The sequence below is a fragment of the Lolium rigidum genome, chromosome 2 (assembly GCF_022539505.1).
Source record: "Lolium rigidum isolate FL_2022 chromosome 2, APGP_CSIRO_Lrig_0.1, whole genome shotgun sequence".
Lineage (NCBI taxonomy): Eukaryota > Viridiplantae > Streptophyta > Magnoliopsida > Poales > Poaceae > Lolium > Lolium rigidum.
In genome coordinates, this window is record NC_061509.1 from 72,487,143 (window position 1) to 72,507,195 (window position 20,053).

Consider the following 20,053-nt stretch of genomic DNA (forward strand, 5'->3'; position numbering starts at 1 on the left):
TTGGGTTGGCGGTTCTATTGGGATGCTTGCGCGGCAGGCTTCGCGGGTGGGCCGGTGAAGCGGTGGTTTTATTGTGGGGGTTCGATCGGGAGTTCGGGACTTGGGGAACGGCTCCGCGATGGATTCTAGTTTGAAACCAGACCATACTGCCATGGAAAACGAGATACTGTCGCGGACTCGCGGACCACTTAAGACAGAATCAGATATTGATATTGAACCGGCCACTGAATGAATCCATGGTGGCTACTCTTCTTTTTGAGGCAAGAATCCATGGTGGCTATGCAGTTGGCTTTTCGCTTTGGCATGTTGAAGCAGAGCATCTCCAACGGTCAGACGCATTTTTGTGTCTAAAATATTTTTCAATTATAATATAATAGTTTACATAGTGTTGAAAATAAGTAAAAAGATTAGAAAATAGCCCTAGCTAACTAGGCCGCTAGCCATGGTTGCCTACTTGTCGTCTTCATCGTCGACGAGGTCGATGAAGACCGGAGGCGCCCAAGGCCACGATAAATGCACGCGCCGAAGCCAATGCTGGTGCGGGCGGAGGTGGTGCAGGTGCGGGAGGAGTCGCCGGAGAAGTGGGTGGCCTTCCTGGGGCTGGATGGCGAGGCCATCCCACTAAGTGAGTTGATAGCCATTTCGATCACCTCCTCCTCCGTGAGGTTCGGCGGTTGGAGTTCCTCCTCCTCCTCCTCCTCCAAGGTGTCATCCTCGTCGTCGTTGAAGCGGGGGCGGTGCTCCCGGTTGAAGAAGTCGACGTCACCTAGGTAACCCGTGTGGCGACGCGGGTCAAACTCCCAGGTCCCGAAGGTGGACCAGTTTTAGGAGTCGAGGGCGAATGCCGGATCCTCGCGCAGATCCGGCGGCAAGATGAATCGGCGGCGACAGATCTCGTACTAGCGCTGGCGTCCCTTGTGCGGCACCGAAGGCACCGGGACACGGCGGTGGTTGAGGTACAAGCCCCCGCTCGGCAGGCACACAACGGGCTAAGGCACTGGCCAGTTCTCTTCTAACTGCTGGTGCACAAACTTCACATGTACATATCGGCGGTTGTGCAGGGTTTTCTCTTTATTGATGCCAGAGGACCCGGCCTCGCGGTCGTGCTTCATCTTGCGGAATGGACATCCCTTTTCCATAGCGATGTCGGTGGCCGTTGGCTGTAGGCAAGTAGTGGCCAGACTGGTCCTCTTAAAAAGGATGAGTGCCTCCTTCAACTGGCGGGATGCCCAAGCGCCGCTCGCGCCATGCGTGTGGGGAGGCGGGACAACACCATTGACACGGCGTGAGGAACCAAATCATCACCGGAGCCATTACTCACGCGCGGATGACGAAACACACACGGTCGGGCAGGCCCGAAGGACAACGAGGCGGACGCATGCGCTGACCGCGTTGAGTCCGCAAAGATGCATTGCATGCTCATATTTGGATCATGAATGCGTCCGCATGGACATGCCGGTCAGCTACGCTGAGATTTTTCCTTTTTTCTGTTCGACCAGTCACTTTGCTTCCGTTTGTGTGGGACGCTGGAGATGCCCTAAGCAGCAAGCTATGGGTAACCCTGCAATGTTGGTATGTCTGGTTGACAGAATGAGTCAACATGGCTAGCATACTTATCAGCAGGCGATTGACCAATTTGCGGCCCAATTTGCATCCCTCTCAGCATAGGATGCAGCTAGAACTGGTCGAGGCAAATTTGCAGTTAACACTAGATCGCTGTAAAGTTACCCATTGTCTTGTTTATGCTATTTGGTTATCTCAACAAATTTGGCCAGTGTTTTGCAGTCCAGCATCGCAAATTTACCCATTTTCCTAGGACCGGATTCCCCCTCCCACAAACACAAAGTTAGTTTCGTGGCAGGCTGGCAGCAAATAAGAAGCTGCAGCATACGAACTGGTGCATGCATTATCAAAGGGAAAGGACGCCCTGGGTCTTGGTTAGAGCGTCCAACTTGTTCAAACAACTCAGGAAGGATTGAGGACAGATGGATTACATGCAACATTGGTTCCTGGATCGAAACCAGATGCTACTGACATATTGCTGCCGCAAGTCCTTGGTTTTAAATTTTAAGTCGCTACGATTCACACCAGCTTTCTCTCTGTTTCAAACTTCAGTATATGTTTACAACAGAAAAGGAAGAAAAACTACACTACATGCTACTCTGGCAATGTGGGCTAGATAAAAATTCCTTGACAAGAACTTGTATCGACATTGCAAAGACATGGTAAGAAATGGCACCATTCCTACGAGCGCCAAATACTCAGTAGATCAGATGGAGGATCATCTAGATTAAATAACAGCCCCTCGGACAGGTTAATTTCTGTGGCCAGCCCCAAAGTGAAATCGTCCTACTTGTTGATCGTTGAAAGCGTACTCGACTCTGAGAAGCCCCAGCGGTGAGTTCATGCGGATGCCAACACCATACCCGTAACCACTTCCTGGATTCCCATGGGCTCCTGCTGGGTTCCCTGAATAAAGAAGAAACCATGCGAGATTGTGGAACTGAGAATATAGTTTAGTGGAAAGCTGTGCCAGTACATATGCATAAAATAAAAAGTGTAGCCATATCAGGGCAGTTTCGCCAGCTGCAAAATCTTATTAATTAACTACCTAAAATAAGAGGCAAAATCTAATAGTACAACAGGGTAGATTTCCTCATGTAGAACCTGAATTGGATACTTTTCTTCAAACCCAAAACAAGGTTTAAAGGATTTGAGTACATGTACAGAACTAGCCCTTCTTAGGACCAAAGACCAGATATGGGCTACAAATATATCAAAAGCAAAACGCCAGTACAGCATGACTTACCAGGAACATTTAGACCAGAGCCAAGATCACTACCATAGTCACCGAAGATGACACCTTCAAAGGGACCAAACTACACAGAGAATAAAAACAGCGAGTAATCAAAGCAACGGTTTAGAAGGCTGATTTTTCATGTTACTGCAAACACGATGTGTATCAGAGCAGCACAGGAATTAGTCATTGCCATGTCATTTTTTTTTACAACTTAAACAAACATCAGAAGCTGTCATTGCAGGTAGCAATCATCAATAGTACTTGATTGCAGCTGTACTAATTTTTTAGCGATGAAATCGTGTATGAGTGTATGACAAGTAACAAAATCATTCGATCGTTCACACAAGTACATAAATCAGTAAAAATAGTTCGTCACTTAAACAAACATCAGAAGCTGAAGAAAACCATGATAGATTAACATTTTATGGTTGGCAAAGTAAACAATCCTAAGAAAGGAGAACTGAAAACCAGGCATCTTTTGAGGGTTATGGGATAATTTCTGGATAGCGGCTTGTGGGTAGCAAAGTAACAGTATAGACAAAGGAGAACTGGATGTTAAGGAGTATAAGTATTGGTCTAGGTCTCTACTCTCTAGGAGTCCGTATTTGTCTAGGTTTACTATCCTTGTATCTCAAATCAGATGTACTATATATTGTGGCCTTTGCCCCCTGATAATACAGGTTGTTGTTTGTAAACCAGGCATCTTATCGGGGGTTATGGAATAATTTCCCTTTAGATAATTCTTCAAATACTCTTCTACGCGTGGCTAAGAAAGGCCACACATGCACACATGCACACATGTACCAGGTTTCCCATGTACGTGATGCAACTGATCTATGTCCAACATGGGTTTGAGATGTTACACTGATCTGACATGGACGAACTGAGCCATGTGTCAGGTGGGGTCGTTTGTCCTAAACAAGATAAAAAGCACAACTCTACCATATTTCAATGGTACTACATACAACAAAGATACGGTAAAAAAATCGTAACCTCTGTATTGGCTTGTTTCCTTCACCTGTCTAACTTTATTCTTAAATACATGCAACCCATCAAAAAGAAAACATCATCTTAAAAATTATCATAATAAAATCAAATACTACAATTTTAGTTTCTTATGTGTATATTGATGTTGCCGATTATGTATTTATGAGAAAATAGCATATGGCTCTTTCTGTATTTTATCTTATGTTCTTTTGATAAAAACAAACAACTTAATAATACGGGAAAAAGAGGCAAGACCTACCAAGCGGCAAGAAACTTCTCCACTGCCAACTGCATATGAACGGCCAGTACCAATAGCACCTTCTTCATATCCTCTTACACTGTTTGTCCCACCAATTGAAAATGCTTCATGAGGGGAAAAGTTTCCCTCCACGTGACCGCCAGAAGCGCTAGATCACAGAATAAGTGTTACAGAAAGTAACATACCAACAAAACGTAAGTCCACTGCTATGCAAAACCTCCAGGCAACACATATTTTCATTATAAGTCCATCAATGGCACGATGTGCACTTAAACATACCTTAGAATAAGTCGGGCAGGACCAATTTCATAACCCTGCTTCAAGTGTGATGTCACTCTGTTGAATCTAAGCCATTGTGGAAGAATGGGCAGACCTTGTTCGGCATTAAAAACAAACTGGAAGCAGTAACAATGGTAGGATATAACCAACTTTCACAATAAAAAAAATTAGAAAGCACTAGAATGGTGTATGATTAATAGTAACCATTGTAGAGCTATGATCTCCAGAGTCTCTGTAGACACCTCCAAGCTTAGCCAGTAATGTGTAGTCATAAGGATTTCCGCTGCATTGTCATGACAGGATTATAAGATTTCAAATAGTAACTTAATCTGACAATTATATTCACGGTGTACCCAATTGTGTATAGACATCTGGTGCAAACTAAAGTTGAACGAGACATCAAGATTTGAGACCTGACAGTTAACTGGTTGTCATTGACATCTCCGATCACAGGGTTGCCTTCTTTATCACGAGCACCAGCATGCTGCATAGAAACTAGAAAGTGTCAATAAAACACAATTACGCTATTTTTCGTAAAGGAGAAGTAAGCAAATGAATAGTAATGCATCTTTATCTGTTTCAATCAACAAGGTAGTACTAAGTACTAACAACATCACAGATTCCAATGAGCACATGACCATGTCTACTTTGGACTTTTGCTGACAGGCTGGTAGTGGGGAAAAGCAAATTGCTTAACAAGCAATATGACTCACGTGTTTACCTGAAATATGAATCCAAATGTACCACTCCATTTAGGCCTTAATGGTCGACTATATTCGATGCCAGCAGTTACCCGTCCTATTGTAATAGGCCCATGATCTGGATGGTCCCCACCATCGATAAGTGTTCCAGAAGTTGAAGAGTTCTGGAAAAGAAAAGACTTATAAGAGCATGCACATGATTCTCAGCTGATGGGAATGATGGAACAGTGAAGATGATATCATATTAAAGGTACATACCTGAACCATGACAGTTCTAGACGTCCTCTTATTGTCACCGTCAATCCAAGGGTCAGTGTAGCTTAAATGATAAAGCGAATCTATTTGGCCCCCCTTTAGTAAGAGATTCAACTTCTTGTTCCTCCCAAAAACATTACAATGAGAATATCCCAAGCTGTTTAGAAACTCCAGTATGAGGGAAAAAAAGTACATGTAGAATTTCTGCTGATACGGGTGGATAAGATGAACTAAGAAATTTAAAATCAAATGTTTAAAAATGCCAGCTCATAAAGGCCTGCTTAGGCTTTGGAGGGTCATCTTAACTTAGGGGCTCCAATACAACGGTGGGGCTTGAGAACACCTTACACCTCCTGTCATAAGCATGAGCCCCTTTCTAACTCATACTCCCTCCATTCCAATGAATAAGCCATATAAATTTAGTCAAAAAGTCAACACCCTCTAAGTTTGACCAATGTTCTAGAAAAAAAATGAACATCTACAATACCAGATCAATATTAGTAGATTCACCGTAAAATATGTTTTCATAATATATTTGTTTCATGTTGTAGATGTTTATATTTTATTCTTATATTTGGTCAAACTTCTTGGAATTGTTATTTCAGAAAGGATCAAACCCAACTGGAGTGTAAAAAACATGATCTCAAAAACATTACTACAACAGTATCACATGCCATAACAAGCTACTCCCTCCGATCCATAATAATAAGTGTCGTGCGGCATTTATTATGGATCAGAAGGAGTACTAGATTCCTTTCCAGAGAAAATAAGATAATAATGACTCTGAAAGAACCTACTAACCCGCCAAGAAGCCGAGAAAGAAGCCCATTTGTTGTCCTGCAGAAAAACAGAATGTCATTATGGTAACAATATATGTTAAGCTCAAAATTCAAATGTAATTCACATATAGGCTACATGCAATATTCCAAATCCAGTACATAATAAGTAATAACCCACGTCAGCACCTTACAGGCTAAGGAACACATTTTATGAAAGCATACAAATTCACTAAATTGGTTCAGTGACCAAGCAGTACTACTTGACTATTTGTACTAACCGACTCGAAATGCCAACGTCAGGAAGGATCTCACCAGCGGTGCATTCAACAAGATTCATTACAAGATCAACTTTATTAGAATCTGCACAAGATCATAAGTAACACTGGTACTTGAGAAAGAAGGGCTTGTTTAAAAAAAATGGGAGCTAGATAAATTAGCTTCACCTCCGACAGGCTGCAGAGTTATTGTAACATCCTCCATTATTCCCATAGAGAGTATTCTTTCAACATCCCTTTTCACCTGTGCTCTATTGTAAACCTATTTTCATCATTAAAAGTTAAAACAGATAAGATGTCCATCACAGCAACAAGGCTACAGGACAGTAGTTTCACATTGACATCAATCCAAGCTTACGTACACAAAAAAACTATACAAGCATGATCCAAACACACTTGTAGACATCCGCGGTGACAATAGTACTTGTGGTTTTGGTTATAGCATTTGCATCAGAACTTCCATACAACAGCAAATCAATACTTTACCACACATGATAGTGTGAAGTGTGAAATAAGAATGGTTCATAAAATCATGTACTGCAAAATCGTGCACCCAGGACAATCTATACACACAGTTATAAATACCATTAATAATCCCCAAAAGTAGATTAAACACAAATACGGCAAGGAAGCTTCTAAAAATGCACTGACCTGACCCTTCTTGGTGGTAAGTTGCCGTAGTATGGTATCTAGTTGTGTCTTTCCAATAGTTGGTTCACCACTAGTTAACAGAGAAATGGAAAGACAAAGAAGATACAAATGATCAGAATATTACATGGCTATAAAAACAATATTCAGTGAAGAGAATGTCACTAAGTCAAGCTAGGATTCTCACGTTCTTCTATCCAGAAAGCGAAAATTTATATCATTAACCTCGGCTTCAGAAACTTGTAACCTCAGAATTCCTCCAGAAAGGATCTCAGCAGACGAAACCTGAGACCAAATCAAGCGCTAAAATATATTTGACTAGTTAAAGCTATAAACATTGTTGCATTTGACGACCTAAAACGGTAGACGCCTAATACTTTGGCATACTCAACTAACAGGTTAGCAATTACGGCAAATTCATATTTTCTTATCACTACTTATGGGCGTGAGCTCAAAGTATAAAAGCAGAGATTCACATACAAAAAGGGGAGCCTCTAGTCACTTTTTGTTTTCACGTACACAGAAGTCTTTACTCTTTACACAAGAGCAATAGATAACTTGATACATATCATGTTTCTAGTTCTGTTACAATTGAGAACATGTAGCATCAAAAGCAACAAAGCAAAGCTTGGGAATGAAGTTCTATATGCATAGCTGGAACCAGGCAGTAACTAACAACACAGCAAAATAGAATACTATGTTGTATGCCCTACCAATTTGATACTGGTGACACTGAGATGTAACATGTAAGCAATGACAAGTGCATTACAAAAGCAGAAGATTAACAACTCAAGTCCAGCGGTAATAGGCCTCTTGAAGGCCAAGAAAATGCATAGTATGTTCACTTGTTCCTTAGCACAAGGGCAGAAGATGCCTGTTGTCTGGCAATGTTCTCAAACAATTTGCAATACAGCACCAAATAGCAGAGACGGCAAAATTAATGAACAAAGTTAGAACTTGAATTACGTTATTTAATTGTCCACCTACCATGCCAGTAAGACTGTGCTCCTGATACCATTCGTTAATGGACTTAACCACTTGATATAAATGTCTTATGTTGATTATTTTCCCTGCATAATGTAAAACCAAACAATAAATTATGTTTCAAGAACAAATCTAAATGTCATTGCTTACATCTCAGTCTCACCAGTATAAAAGTTGCTAGGGCATACTAATAAGAGTATACATAGATTACACGAGGAAATCAGTTCTATTTTATGTCCTTTTTTTCTTTTAGAGAAACAAAATAAAATTGAGAAACATGTAGGAGGAACGGCATGATCTATACTAATCCATTTCTCTATAAAGAAATGATACAAAGATTATATCACAAAGATCGACCTTTATACCATATATTTATGTGGAGTGTGGAAAAAAGTTATTGGTTTTAAAGTTTAACACAATGAATATCCATGACAATGCGACACACAGTAAAGATGTGCTTTATTTGCGGTGTCACCTTTTCATTGGATTTTTCTCGTAATTATACTGCATAGCTTAATCTAGTGATGATATCATAGTATGAAGAAAAGCTCAAAAGGCCAATAATTCTGGCCTCATTCTAGACCAACGTTACACACTCTTGATGAGTCCTTGCCAGAAAAAAAAATGTAAATCTTAAATGGCCTAAAGCTAAGCTAGCATGTCGTAACAATCCATGTAGCATTGTGCAAAGCAAATCAACTAAATGTAACATACTCCCAGTTAAGCAAATTTATGATGTCGGTAAACCTCATGTAACATAACAGACTCTTAAACACAAGAAGAACAAAAAAGACTACCATGGCGGTCACGAAATGAGTCAGTTAGGAACTTAGAAGGCAGCATCTTGGCACCCTCACAGACCAGACCGTGGAATTCCTGGTTAGGCTCCACCTAAACCACAGAGAAAAAACAAATTTTGCAACCTTCAGCTCCAAAAATAAGCCATGGAAAGGGAATTGGGGAACAAGAAAAAAACCTGACCTCGAAGACAAGGCGAATGCCGTCACCGGTGTCGACAGCGACGGGCATGCAGGAGCGAAAGAGACCGCTCTCCACGACGCGGCGCACATCCTCCTGCACCTCCCGCGCCGTGAGCTCCGCGCTGGGGCGGCACGCGCGCAGCGCCGCCGCGGCAGCCTCCTCCAGCTCGGGCCGTTCCAGGGGAACCCCGTCCTTTCCGCGCACAGACACCTCGCTGATCAGCACCCGCTCCTCGCCCCCGCTCCAGAAGCCATCCTTCTCGTGCCTCCGCGGCAAGGGCGCGGCCGCCTTCTCGGCCCAAGCGATTGGGAAGCGGGGAAATGACGCGGCGAGGCGGCGGGACGCAGCGTCGATGGCGCGGCCGATGTGCGAGAAGGGGAGCGCGGCGGAGAGTATAGCGTGCGCCGGGGCAGGGGCAGGATCCGGGGAGGCGCTCGGGAGCTTGACGCCGGAGGAGACGAAGCGGACTTCTCGACGGGACCCCATGGCGGCGGAGTTGGCTTGTCCATGGACCATCCGAAAAGAAGATGCTGATTTCCTCTTAAAACCTTGTTCAAGTTCAAATTTTGAACGTCTCACGTGGGAGAGCACTCGACATAATTCTTTTTTGATAATTGATAATGTACGTTTTATTATTTAAAAATTTAACCATTACATCTACCCCTACATATTTAAGATGCACACAACTGCATAAATCTACAAGTCTAAATAGAAATGAAAAAGTCACAGGATAACATGTAAGATCAACTCCAGCAGACACCGCAAACCCTAAATCCCAAATACGCGTATGAAGGTCACCTCAAAAGACATTTGCGGGCTGAAAAAATAATCGCACAGACTAGAAGCTGCAAACTAAACTGCATAATTGGAACAAACATTCGCGCCAGATTGTTCAGTACATTCAATAGAGAAAGGAAATGAATAGCGGAGCCTAGTGCTCCACTTTCTAAGTTAATGGCGCTGCTGCGGCCGCTGACTACAAAAATATAGCCTCGGATACCTCACCGGAGCTTCGTGACGCGGCGGCGGAGCAAGCTGCAACTCACTCGGAGTCGCAAAGCTCGACGTAGCAGCCGTCTTGTGATTCCTGCTCGCGAAGCCATTCCGCCTTCTTGTCCGCGTCGCGGCGGGTCTTGTCCTCCATGAGCTTGGTAATAGTGCCCAGGGCGGAGTCGGGGATGAAGTCGCCGGCCATCAGTGCGGGGGTGGTGTGCTCGAGCTTGGCGACGAGCATCGGGATTCACCGTCCTCCGCGTAGTCGCCCGGGTTGAACCGCGGCACCGGGGGCGACGCTCGAACTCGACGACTCGCTGAAGCTTAGGCGGCGCGGCGGCGGATCGCTGGAGCGTGACGTAGAGTCGCATGAGCTCAGCGGCAGATCCCCATTATACCATGATTTGCGCCGCTCGAATGCCGCTGGAGGCTTGCAGCCTTGTCAAAGGTAGCGGTAGGAGCTGCGAATGCGTGCGTAGTTGGAGACCCGACATTGCCGCTCAAGCTCATCGGCGGCGAACAGCGCGCGGGCGTGGGCAGTGGCGGAGTCACGCTTTGGCTATGTAGTCATTTGACTACCCAGCTTTTTGGCAATACAAGCTTGAAGTATGTAAAAAATAATTAAAAATTTAGATAAATATATGTATTTGACTACACAACTTTAACATGACTACACACGGTTGGTGGTCTGGCTCCGCCACTGGGCGTGGGGGGAAGGGAATCCGGCGATACCCACTCTCCCTCCATCGCGGCCTCCTCGACCTTCGCTGAACACCATGGCTGCCGCGCGTGGTGGATCTGCTCGATTGCTCGTCGGAGGTTGGTCTCGAGGCGGTGGATTTCTCGTCGGCGGGGAGTGGAAGCGGCGGCGACGCGAATAGGGATTGACGCACATCGAGGTCTCCAACCAGAATATATAGCGGCCGAGAAACGTTTTGAGCCGTGGCCCGAAAAACTTATCCAGGCCACACCACCAATGTGGTGTATGGTCTGACCGAAAAAACAGCGAAAACCCGCATATCAGCCCAAACTGCTATATATGGTGTCTGCTAGAGTTGCTCTAAGAATCTGTAATGGCGCATATGGTGAAGGAAGTCCAATTCAAAGATCATGTGGCCATCTATCTGAAAAAATAGCATTTCTTGTATCTTCCAATCGAGTAGATACATCTGTAAGCAGATTATGATGCTCCACACGTTGTAGAGACGATCATGAAAGAAGTGTAGCTACCGTATATGACATGCATAAGAGAATTATTATTATCAATAAAAATCATGTCATTTATATATAGTCAAAGCGACCAAATAACAGCGATCGTTTTCACCCTAATAAGTAGCTTAAATCTAGTTTCCACACCATGAGCCAACTATCAAAAATATTCACAATGCTACGTGATGGGTATAAGGTAGAACCTATCTCGATAACTGACCATATAGATCTAGCAAATTTGTATCGGAAGAATAAGTGCTTTATAGTATCATCATGATGGAAAAAAACATGTTTTATTTCCCTGTTAATTCCACATTGCGTGAAAATTACCCCGCGACAAAGATACCACGCAAAAAACCTTTGTTTTAAGCCAGATCTTCATTTTCCAAATTTTATTAGTGCTATCTGTAAGAACATGTTCATTACCCCATGTGTGGTTTTGGTAATTGATGACAATCCTTATGGACTAACGGTTGCTTTGAGAATCAATCTTAGGTCAAGTCCATAGCTATGTGTTGGACTCAAGGTTGTAAGATGGAGAAGACGGAGTACAATGATGAAGATAGTGTCGAAGAGAGACGAAGACGGTGTTGAAGATGAAGAGAGAAGACGGCGTAGAAGATGAAGAGAGAATACGGCGTTGAAGATGGATGAAGACGGTGGCGTGTATGTTGAAGGAAGACGGTGGCATGTACAATCATGAAGAGTATGAAGACGGAGCTTGCCGACTTGAGAGGAACGCGCGAAGACAAGGTTTGTGCTCAATAGGTTAGCGGGTCGCATCATCGGAGAGAGCTCAAACCTTTCATGCGTTGCATCGTGTTTCTTGGTTCTTCTTGGTTCTTATGCATGAAACGGATTTAGGTTGCATCGCATGTTGCATGTGCGAGGGTGATGATTTTCCCGATATACCGTATTGAGAGGTGATACGTCTCCAACGTATCGATAATTTCTTGTGTTCCATGCCACATTATTGATGTTATCTACATGTTTTATGCACACTTTATATCATATTCGTGCATTTTCTGGAACTAACCTATTAACAAGATGCCGAAGTGCCGTTCGTTGTTCTCGCTGTTTTTGGTTTCGTAAATCCTAGTAAAGAAATATTCTCGGAATTGGACGAAATAAAAGCCCAGAGGCCTATTTTCTCACGAAGCTTCCAGAAGACCGAAGACGAGACGAAGAGGGGCCACGGGGTGGCCAAACCCTAGGGCGGCGCGCCCCCCCTGGCCGCGCGGCCCTGTGGTGTGGGCCCCCCGTGCCGCCTCTCGACTTGCCCTTCCGCCTACAAATAGCCTCCGTGACGAAACCCCCGCACCGAGAGCCACGATACGGAAAACATTATCGAGACGCCGTCGCCGCCGATCCCATCTCGGGGATCCCGGAGATCGCCTCCGGCACCCCGCCGGAGAGGGGATTCATCTCCCGGAGGACTCTACGCCGCCATGGTCGCCTCCGGAGTGATGAGTGAGTAGTCTACCCTCGGACTATGGGTCCATAGCAGTAGCTAGATGGTTGTCTTCTCCCCATTGTGCTATCATTGTCTGGATCTTGTGAGCTGCCTATCATGATCAAGATCATCTATATGTAATTCTATATGTTGCGTTTGTTGGGATCCGATGAATAGAGAATACTTGTTATGTCGATTATCAAAGTTATGCTTATGTGTTGTTTATGATCTTGCATGCTCTCCGTTACTAGTAGATGCTCTGGCCAAGTAGATGCTTGTAACTCCAAGAGGGAGTACTTATGCTCGATAGTGGGTTCATGCCTCGCATTGACACCGGGACAATGACGAGAAAGTTCTAAGGTTGTGTTGTGTCTGTTGCCACTAGGGATAAAACATTGATGCTATGTCTAAGGATGTAGTTGTTGATTACATTACGCACCATACTTAATGCAATTGTATGTTGCTTTGCAACTTAATACCGGAGGGGTTCGGATGATAACCTCGAAGGTGGACTTTTTAGGCATAGATGCAGTTGGATGGCGGTCTATGTACTTTGTCGTAATGCCCAATTAAATCTCACTATACTCATCATGATATGTATGTGCATTGTCATGCTCTCTTTATTTGTCAATTGCCCAACTGTAATTTGTTCACCCAACATGTTGTTCGTCTTATGGGAGAGACACCTCTAGTGAACTGTGGACCCCGGTCCAATTCTCTTTACTCGAAATACAATCTACTGCAATACTTGTTTTTACTGTTTTCTCTGCAAACAATCATCTTCCACACAATACGGTTAATCCTTTGTTACAGCAAGCCGGTGAGATTGACAACCTCACTGTTTCGTTGGGGAAAAGTAGTTTGGTTGTGTTGTGCAGGTTCCACGTTGGCGCCGGAATCTGCGGTGTTGCGCCGCACTACATCCCGCCGCCATCAACCTTCAACGTGCTTCTTGGCTCCTCCTGGTTCGATAAACCTTGGTTTCTTTCACGAGGGAAAACTTGCTACTGTGCGCATCATACCTTCCTCTTGGGGTTGCCCAACGAACGTGTGAAATACACGCCATCAAGCATATTTTCCGGCGCCGTTGCCGGGAGATCAAGACACGCTGCAAGGGGAGTCTCCACTTCTCAATCTCTTTACTTTGTTTTTGTCTTGCTTTATTTTATTTACTACTTTGTTTGCTGCACTAAATCAAAATACAAAAAAAATTAGTTGCTAGTTTTACTTTATTTACTGTCTTGTTTGCTATATCAAAAACACAAAAAAAAATTAGTTTACTTGCATTTACTTTACTTATTTCATCATGTTTCCTTTTGATTTTACCACAAAGAACATACCGGTAGGACGTGGGTCTATAGTTGGGAGAAATAATATAGAAGAATTCTTCAACCATGTTAGTACCATTGAAAATTTTGAAGATAGACACTTGGTAGATCTTGCGCCTACTTATGAAATTGCTGTCTGCGCATTTAGTTCGCTTGTTGGAAACTAAATTTGTTAATCTTAATCCTATAATCCAACACATGTTTTTCACACTTGGTGATATGGAAGAAGGGGAAAAGAAAGATTTTGTATTAGAAACCCTTCTTAGAGAATTTGGTGGTCTAGCAAGAGAAGCTAGAAAGGTGTTTGCTAAATTCAATATGCTTGGTTCTCCTACTAATTTTGTTAGTCTCCTTGAAAAGATGGATATGGATAGAATAAGATACACTAATAATATTGATGATGGAGGGGAGATCAAAGCACCAATACCATGTAAGCTCCTAGCTATGAATGATGCACTAGAAAATAACTATGCTTGGCTTGTTCCTGAAAATTTGTTTGATGAGAGTAGCACGCCTAAGACTAATGAAAAGGGAGATGCTGAAACTTATGTATCTAATATAATATGCCTGGTTGAGAAAAGCCCACACCCCGCTGTAGAAGTACCACCCTTCGATAATACTTGAGTTACACTTTCTGCGCCTAGCTGAAAGGCGTTAAAGAAAAGCGCTTATGGGAGACAACCCATGTTTTTACCTACAGTACTTTGTTTTTATTTTGTGTCTTGGAAGTTGTTTACTACTGTAGCAACCTCTCCTTATCTTAGTTTTGAGTTTTGTTGTGCCAAGTTAAGCCGTTGATAGAAAAGTAAGTACTAGATTTGGATTACTGCGCAGTTCCAGATTTCTTTGCTGTCACGAATCTGAGCCCACTGCCCTGCAGGAAGCTCAGAAAATTATGCCAATTTACGTGCATGATCCTCAGATATGTACGCAACTTTCATTCAATTTGAGCATTTTCATTTGAGCAAGTCTGGTGCCATTTTAGAATTCGTCAATACGAACTGTTCTGTTTTGACAGATTCTGCCTTTTATTTCGCATTGCCTCTTTCGCTATGTTGGATGAATTTCTTTGATCCACTAATGTCCAGTAGCATTATGCAATGTCCAGAAGTGTTAAGAATGATTGTGTCACCTCTGAATATGTCAATTTATATTGTGCACTAACCCTCTAATGAGTTGTTTCGAGTTTGGTGTGGAGGAAGTTTTCAAGGATCAAGAGAGGAGTATGATGCAACATGATCAAGGAGAGTGAAAGCTCTAAGCTTGGGGATGCACCCGGTGGTTCACCCCTGCATATATCAAGAAGACTCAAGCGTCTAAGCTTGGGGATGCCCAAGGCATCCCCTTCTTCATCGACAACATTATCAGGTTCCTCCCCGAAACTATATTTTTATTCCATCACATCTTATGTGCTTTTTCTTGGAGCGTCGGTTTGTTTTTGTTTTTGTTTTGTTTGAATAAAATGGATCCTAGCATTCACCTTATGGGAGAGATACACGCTCCGCTGTAGCATATGGACAAGTATGTCCTTGGTTTCTACTCATAGTATTCATGGCGAAGTTTCTCCTTCGTTAAATTGTTATATGGTTGGAATTGGAAAATGATACATGTAGTAATTGCTATAATGTCTTGGGTAATGTGATACTTGGCAATTGTTGTGCTCATGTTTAATCTCTTGCATCATATACTTTGCACCCATTAGTGAAGAAATACATAGAGCATGCTAAAATTTGGTTTGCATAATTGGTCTCTCTAAGGTCTAGATAATTTCTAGTAAGGTGTTTGAACAACAAGGAAGACGATGTATAGTCTTATAATACTTGTAATATGTTTTTTATGTGAGTTTTGCTGTACTAGTTCATCCTTGTGTTTGTTTCTAACAAGCCTTGCTAGCCTAAACCTTGTATCGAGAGGGAATACTTCTCATGCATCCAAAATACTTGAGCCAACCACTATGCCATTTGTGTCCACCATACCTACCTACTACATGGTATTTTCCAGCCATTCCAAAGTAAATTGCTTGAGTGCTACCTTTAAAATTCCATCATTCACCTTTGCAATATATAGCTCATGGGACAAATAGCTTAAAAACTATTGTGGTATTGAATATGTAATTATGCACTTTATCTCTTATTAAGTTGCTTGTTGTGCGATAACCATGTTTATCGGGGAACGCCATCAACTCATTGTTGAATTTCATGTGAGTTGCTATGCATGTTCGTCTTGTACGAAGTAAGGGCGATCTACACCGAGTTGAATGGTTTGAGCATGCATATTGTGAGAGAAGAACATTGGGCCGCTAACTAAAGCCATGTTCCATGGTGGAAGTTTCAGTTTTGGACAAACATCCTCAAATCTCTAATGAGAAAAGAATTAATTGTTGTTGAATGCTTAAAGCATTAAAAGAGGAGTCCATTATCTGTTGTCTATGTTGTCCCGGTATGGATGTCTAAGTTGAGAATAATCAAAAGCGAGAAATCCAAATGCGAGCTTTCTCCTTAGACCTTTGTACAGGCGGCATAGAGGTACCCTTTGTGATACTTGGTTAAAGCATATGTATTGCGGTGATAATCCAGGTAGTCCAAGCTAATTAGGACAAGGTGCGAGCACTATTAGTACACTATGCATGAGGCTTGCAACTTATAAGATATAATTTACATGATGCATATGCTTTATTACTACCGTTGACAAAATTGTTTCATGTTTTCAAAATCAAAGCTCTAGCACAAATATAGCAATCGATGCTTTTCCTCTATGAGGACCATTCTTTTACTTTCAATGTTGAGTCAGTTCACCTATTTCTATCCACCTCAAGAAGCAAACACTTGTGTGAACTGTGCATTGATTCTTACATACTTGCTTATTGCACTTATTATATTACTCTATGTTGACAATATCCATGAGATATACATGTTACAAGTTGAAAGCAACCGCTGAAACTTAATCTTCTTTTGTGTTGCTTCAATACCTTTACTTTGAATTATTGCTTTATGAGTTAACTCTTATGCAAGACTTATTGATGCTTGTCTTGAAGTGCTATTCATGAAAAGTCTTTGCTTTATGATTCACTTGTTTACTCATGTCATACACATTGTTTTGATCGCTGCACTCACTACATATGCTTTACAAATAGTATGATCAAGATTATGATGGCATGTCACTCCGAAATTATCTTTGTTATCGTTTTACCTGCTCGGGACGAGCGAGAACTAAGCTTAGGGATGCTGATACGTCTCCAACGTATCGATAATTTCTTGTGTTCCATGCCACATTATTGATGTTATCTACATGTTTTATGCACACTTTATATCATATTCGTGCATTTTACGGAACTAACCTATTAACAAGATGCCGAAGTGCCGATTCTGTTATTTTCGCTGTTTTTGGTTTCAGAAATCCTAGTAAAGAAATATTCTCGGAATTGGACGAAATAAAAGCCCGGAGGCCTATTTTCTCACGAAGCTTCCGGAAGACCGAAGACGAGACGAAGAGGGGCCACGGGGTGGCCAAACCCTAGGGCGGCGCGCCCCCCTTGGCCGCGCGGCCCGTGGTGTGGGCCCCCGTGCCGCCTCTCGACTTGCCCTTCCGCCTACAAATAGCCTCCGTGACGAAACCCCCGCACGCGAGAGCCACGATACGGAAAACATTACCGAGACGCCGTCGCCGCCGATCCCATCTCGGGGGATCCCGGAGATCGCCTCCGGCACCCTGCCGGAGAGGGGATTCATCTCCCGGAGGACTCTACGCCGCCATGGTCGCCTCCGGAGTGATGAGTGAGTAGTCTACCCCTGGACTATGGGTCCATAGCAGTAGCTAGATGGTTGTCTTCTCCCCATTGTGCTATCATTGTCGGATCTTGTGAGCTGCCTATCATGATCAAGATCATCTATATGTAATTCTATATGTTGCGTTTGTTGGGATCCGATGAATAGAGAATACTTGTTATGTCGATTATCAAAGTTATGCTTATGTGTTGTTTATGATCTTGCATGCTCTCCGTTACTAGTAGATGCTCGGCCAAGTAGATGCTTGTAACTCCAAGAGGGAGTACTTATGCTCGATAGTGGGTTCATGCCCGCATTGACACTAGGACGATGACGAGAAAGTTCTAAGGTTGTGTTGTCGCTGTTGCCACTAGGGATAAAACATTGATGCTATGTCTAAGGATGTAGTTGTTGATTACATTACGCACCATACTTAATGCAATTGTACGTTGCTTTGCAACTTAATACTCGGAGGGGTTCGGATGATAACCTCGAAGGTGGACTTTTTAGGCATAGATGCGGTTGGATGGCGGTCTATGTACTTTGTCGTAATGCCCAATTAAATCTCACTATACTCATCATGATATGTATGTGCATTGTCATGCTCTCTTTATTTGTCAATTGCCCAACCGTAATTTGTTCACCCAACATGCTTGTTCGTCTTATGGGAGAGACACCTCTAGTGAGCTGTGGACCCCGGTCCAATTCTCTTTCTCGAAATACAATCTACTCGCAATACTTGTTTTTACTTGTTTTCTCTGCAAACAATCATCTTCCACACAATACGGTTAATCCTTTGTTACAGCAAGCCGGTGAGATTGACAACCTCAGCTGTTTCGTTGGGGCAAAGTAGTTTGGTTGTGTTGTGCGGGTTCCACGTTGGCGCCGGAATCCCTGGTGTTGCGCCGCACTACATCCCGCCGCCATCAACCTTCAACGTGCTTCTTGGCTCCTCCTGGTTCGATAAACCTTGGTTTCTTTCTGAGGGAAAACTTGCTGCTGTGCGCATCATACCTTCCTCTTGGGGTTGCCCAACGAACGTGTGAAATACACGCCATCAAGAGGTTACACCTCTATGACCATGAGAAAATCATCACTCACTCTTTTGCATGAATTCATCATGTGAGAAGGTAGCTCTTGTCGCCCTCTTTCCAACAAAATTGGTTTCACCGCATTCCGAGTTTCCTAGCTCGAGTTATGGATTTTACGGTTGCTGCATATTTAAAAAGAAAAAGGAAAATCTTATTGGGCCGGGTGGTAGTACCGTGGGCGGTACCGGCCAAAGTACCGCACGCGCATTTTGGCTTACTGGATCGCAAGCGGAACCATGCCGGTACCGGCCCGGTACTACCGTAACCTATTTACGGTACCAGGCCGGTAGTACCGGCCCACCTCACTCACCCGCGCCGCACCTGCCCACAGTGGGCCACTCGCCCTTCGCCGCCGCAGCCCACCACCGCGCCTCGCGTGGCCGCCTCGCTCGCCAGCCGCAGCCGCAGCGTTGACCCGCTCGGGAGGACGCGCCTCTCCCGACCGCGCCTCGATGGGAGCGCCGGCCTCGCTAGCATCTCCCGCCCGCACGCTGCCCGGCCCCACGCGCCTAGCTGCTGTGCTGCTCGCTCTGCTATCGCATGCGCGCGCTGCACACACTCTCCGTTGCATGCTGCTGCTGCCTGGCCCCACCACTGCTGCGCTCTCTGCTCCATTGCATGCTGTCAGCTCTCCTCTCTCACACACTTTCTCTGTTTTGGTTCTGCTCAGATTTGTACAAGCGGTAGTACCGCTCTAGGTTTGGGGCATTTTCCAGCTGTTTTCTGCGCAGTTCGCGCACGAGCGGTAGTACCGCTCCTACAAGCGGTAGTACCGTTTTGGGCGCGGATCTGACCGTTTTTCAGCCCCAACAGCTATATTTCTGGGTCCCCTATATATACCTCTCTTCCACCTCCGACCAAACCAACCCTTCCCCTCCATTCTCTCTCCTCCATTGTTGACCTTGGGTTCTTTCTTCCTCCTCTTGATCCCCCCACTATTTGTTGCATATTTTTGGGGGAAAGGAGAGAGGAGATCTAGATCTAGTGCTTCACCAATTGAATACCTCTCCAAGTGAGGGGATCTTGCTAGATCTAGATCTTGGAGTTTCTTGGTGTTTCTCCACACTTTATTCTTCCTCCCTTATTCCCACAATAGCTTCTTCTAGCTTTGTTGGAATTTGGGAGAGAAGAACTTGGGCATCCTAGTGGTGTTCTTAGCCATTGCATTAGGTGCATCGGTTTGAATTCTCTCCGGGGTTTCGATCTCGTAGAGTGTGTGTTCGTTCTTAGTGGTGTTCTTTCCTTAGTGGCCATCTTGCCTAAGTGG

At 43.9% G+C, this 20,053-nt stretch overlaps 1 protein-coding gene across 1 annotated transcript; it reads right to left on the reverse strand.

Annotated features, from left to right (window-relative positions):
* Window positions 1-2,180: 2,180 nt before the first annotated feature.
* LOC124686704 (outer envelope protein 80, chloroplastic-like) lies at window positions 2,181-9,434 on the reverse strand. The gene is made up of 16 exons (XM_047220606.1): window positions 8,949-9,434; window positions 8,765-8,858; window positions 7,971-8,053; window positions 7,171-7,268; window positions 6,987-7,056; window positions 6,504-6,597; window positions 6,339-6,420; window positions 6,083-6,118; window positions 5,285-5,438; window positions 5,047-5,190; window positions 4,739-4,809; window positions 4,530-4,608; window positions 4,326-4,441; window positions 4,047-4,194; window positions 2,810-2,879; window positions 2,181-2,469 (listed from the first exon to the last, which is right to left on the reverse strand). The coding sequence occupies exons 1-16, from the start codon at window positions 9,432-9,434 to the stop codon at window positions 2,315-2,317; spliced, it is 1,980 nt and encodes a 659-aa protein (XP_047076562.1). The 3' UTR covers window positions 2,181-2,314.
* Between the last annotated feature and the right edge of the window lie 10,619 nt (window positions 9,435-20,053).

What these genes read in the sequence shown, in the direction of transcription:
- LOC124686704 (XM_047220606.1), bottom strand. Translation starts at nt 9,434, where the DNA reads ATGGGGTCCCGTCGAGAAGTCCGCTTCGTCTCCTCCGGCGTCAAGCTC. An exon ending in GACAACCAGTTAACTGTCAG is followed by an intron (nt 4,609 to 4,738) that starts GTCTCAAATCTT and finishes ATGACAATGCAG; the next exon opens with CGGAAATCCTTATGACTACA. An exon ending in CCTGCCCGACTTATTCTAAG is followed by an intron (nt 4,195 to 4,325) that starts GTATGTTTAAGT and finishes TCTGTGATCTAG; the next exon opens with CGCTTCTGGCGGTCACGTGG.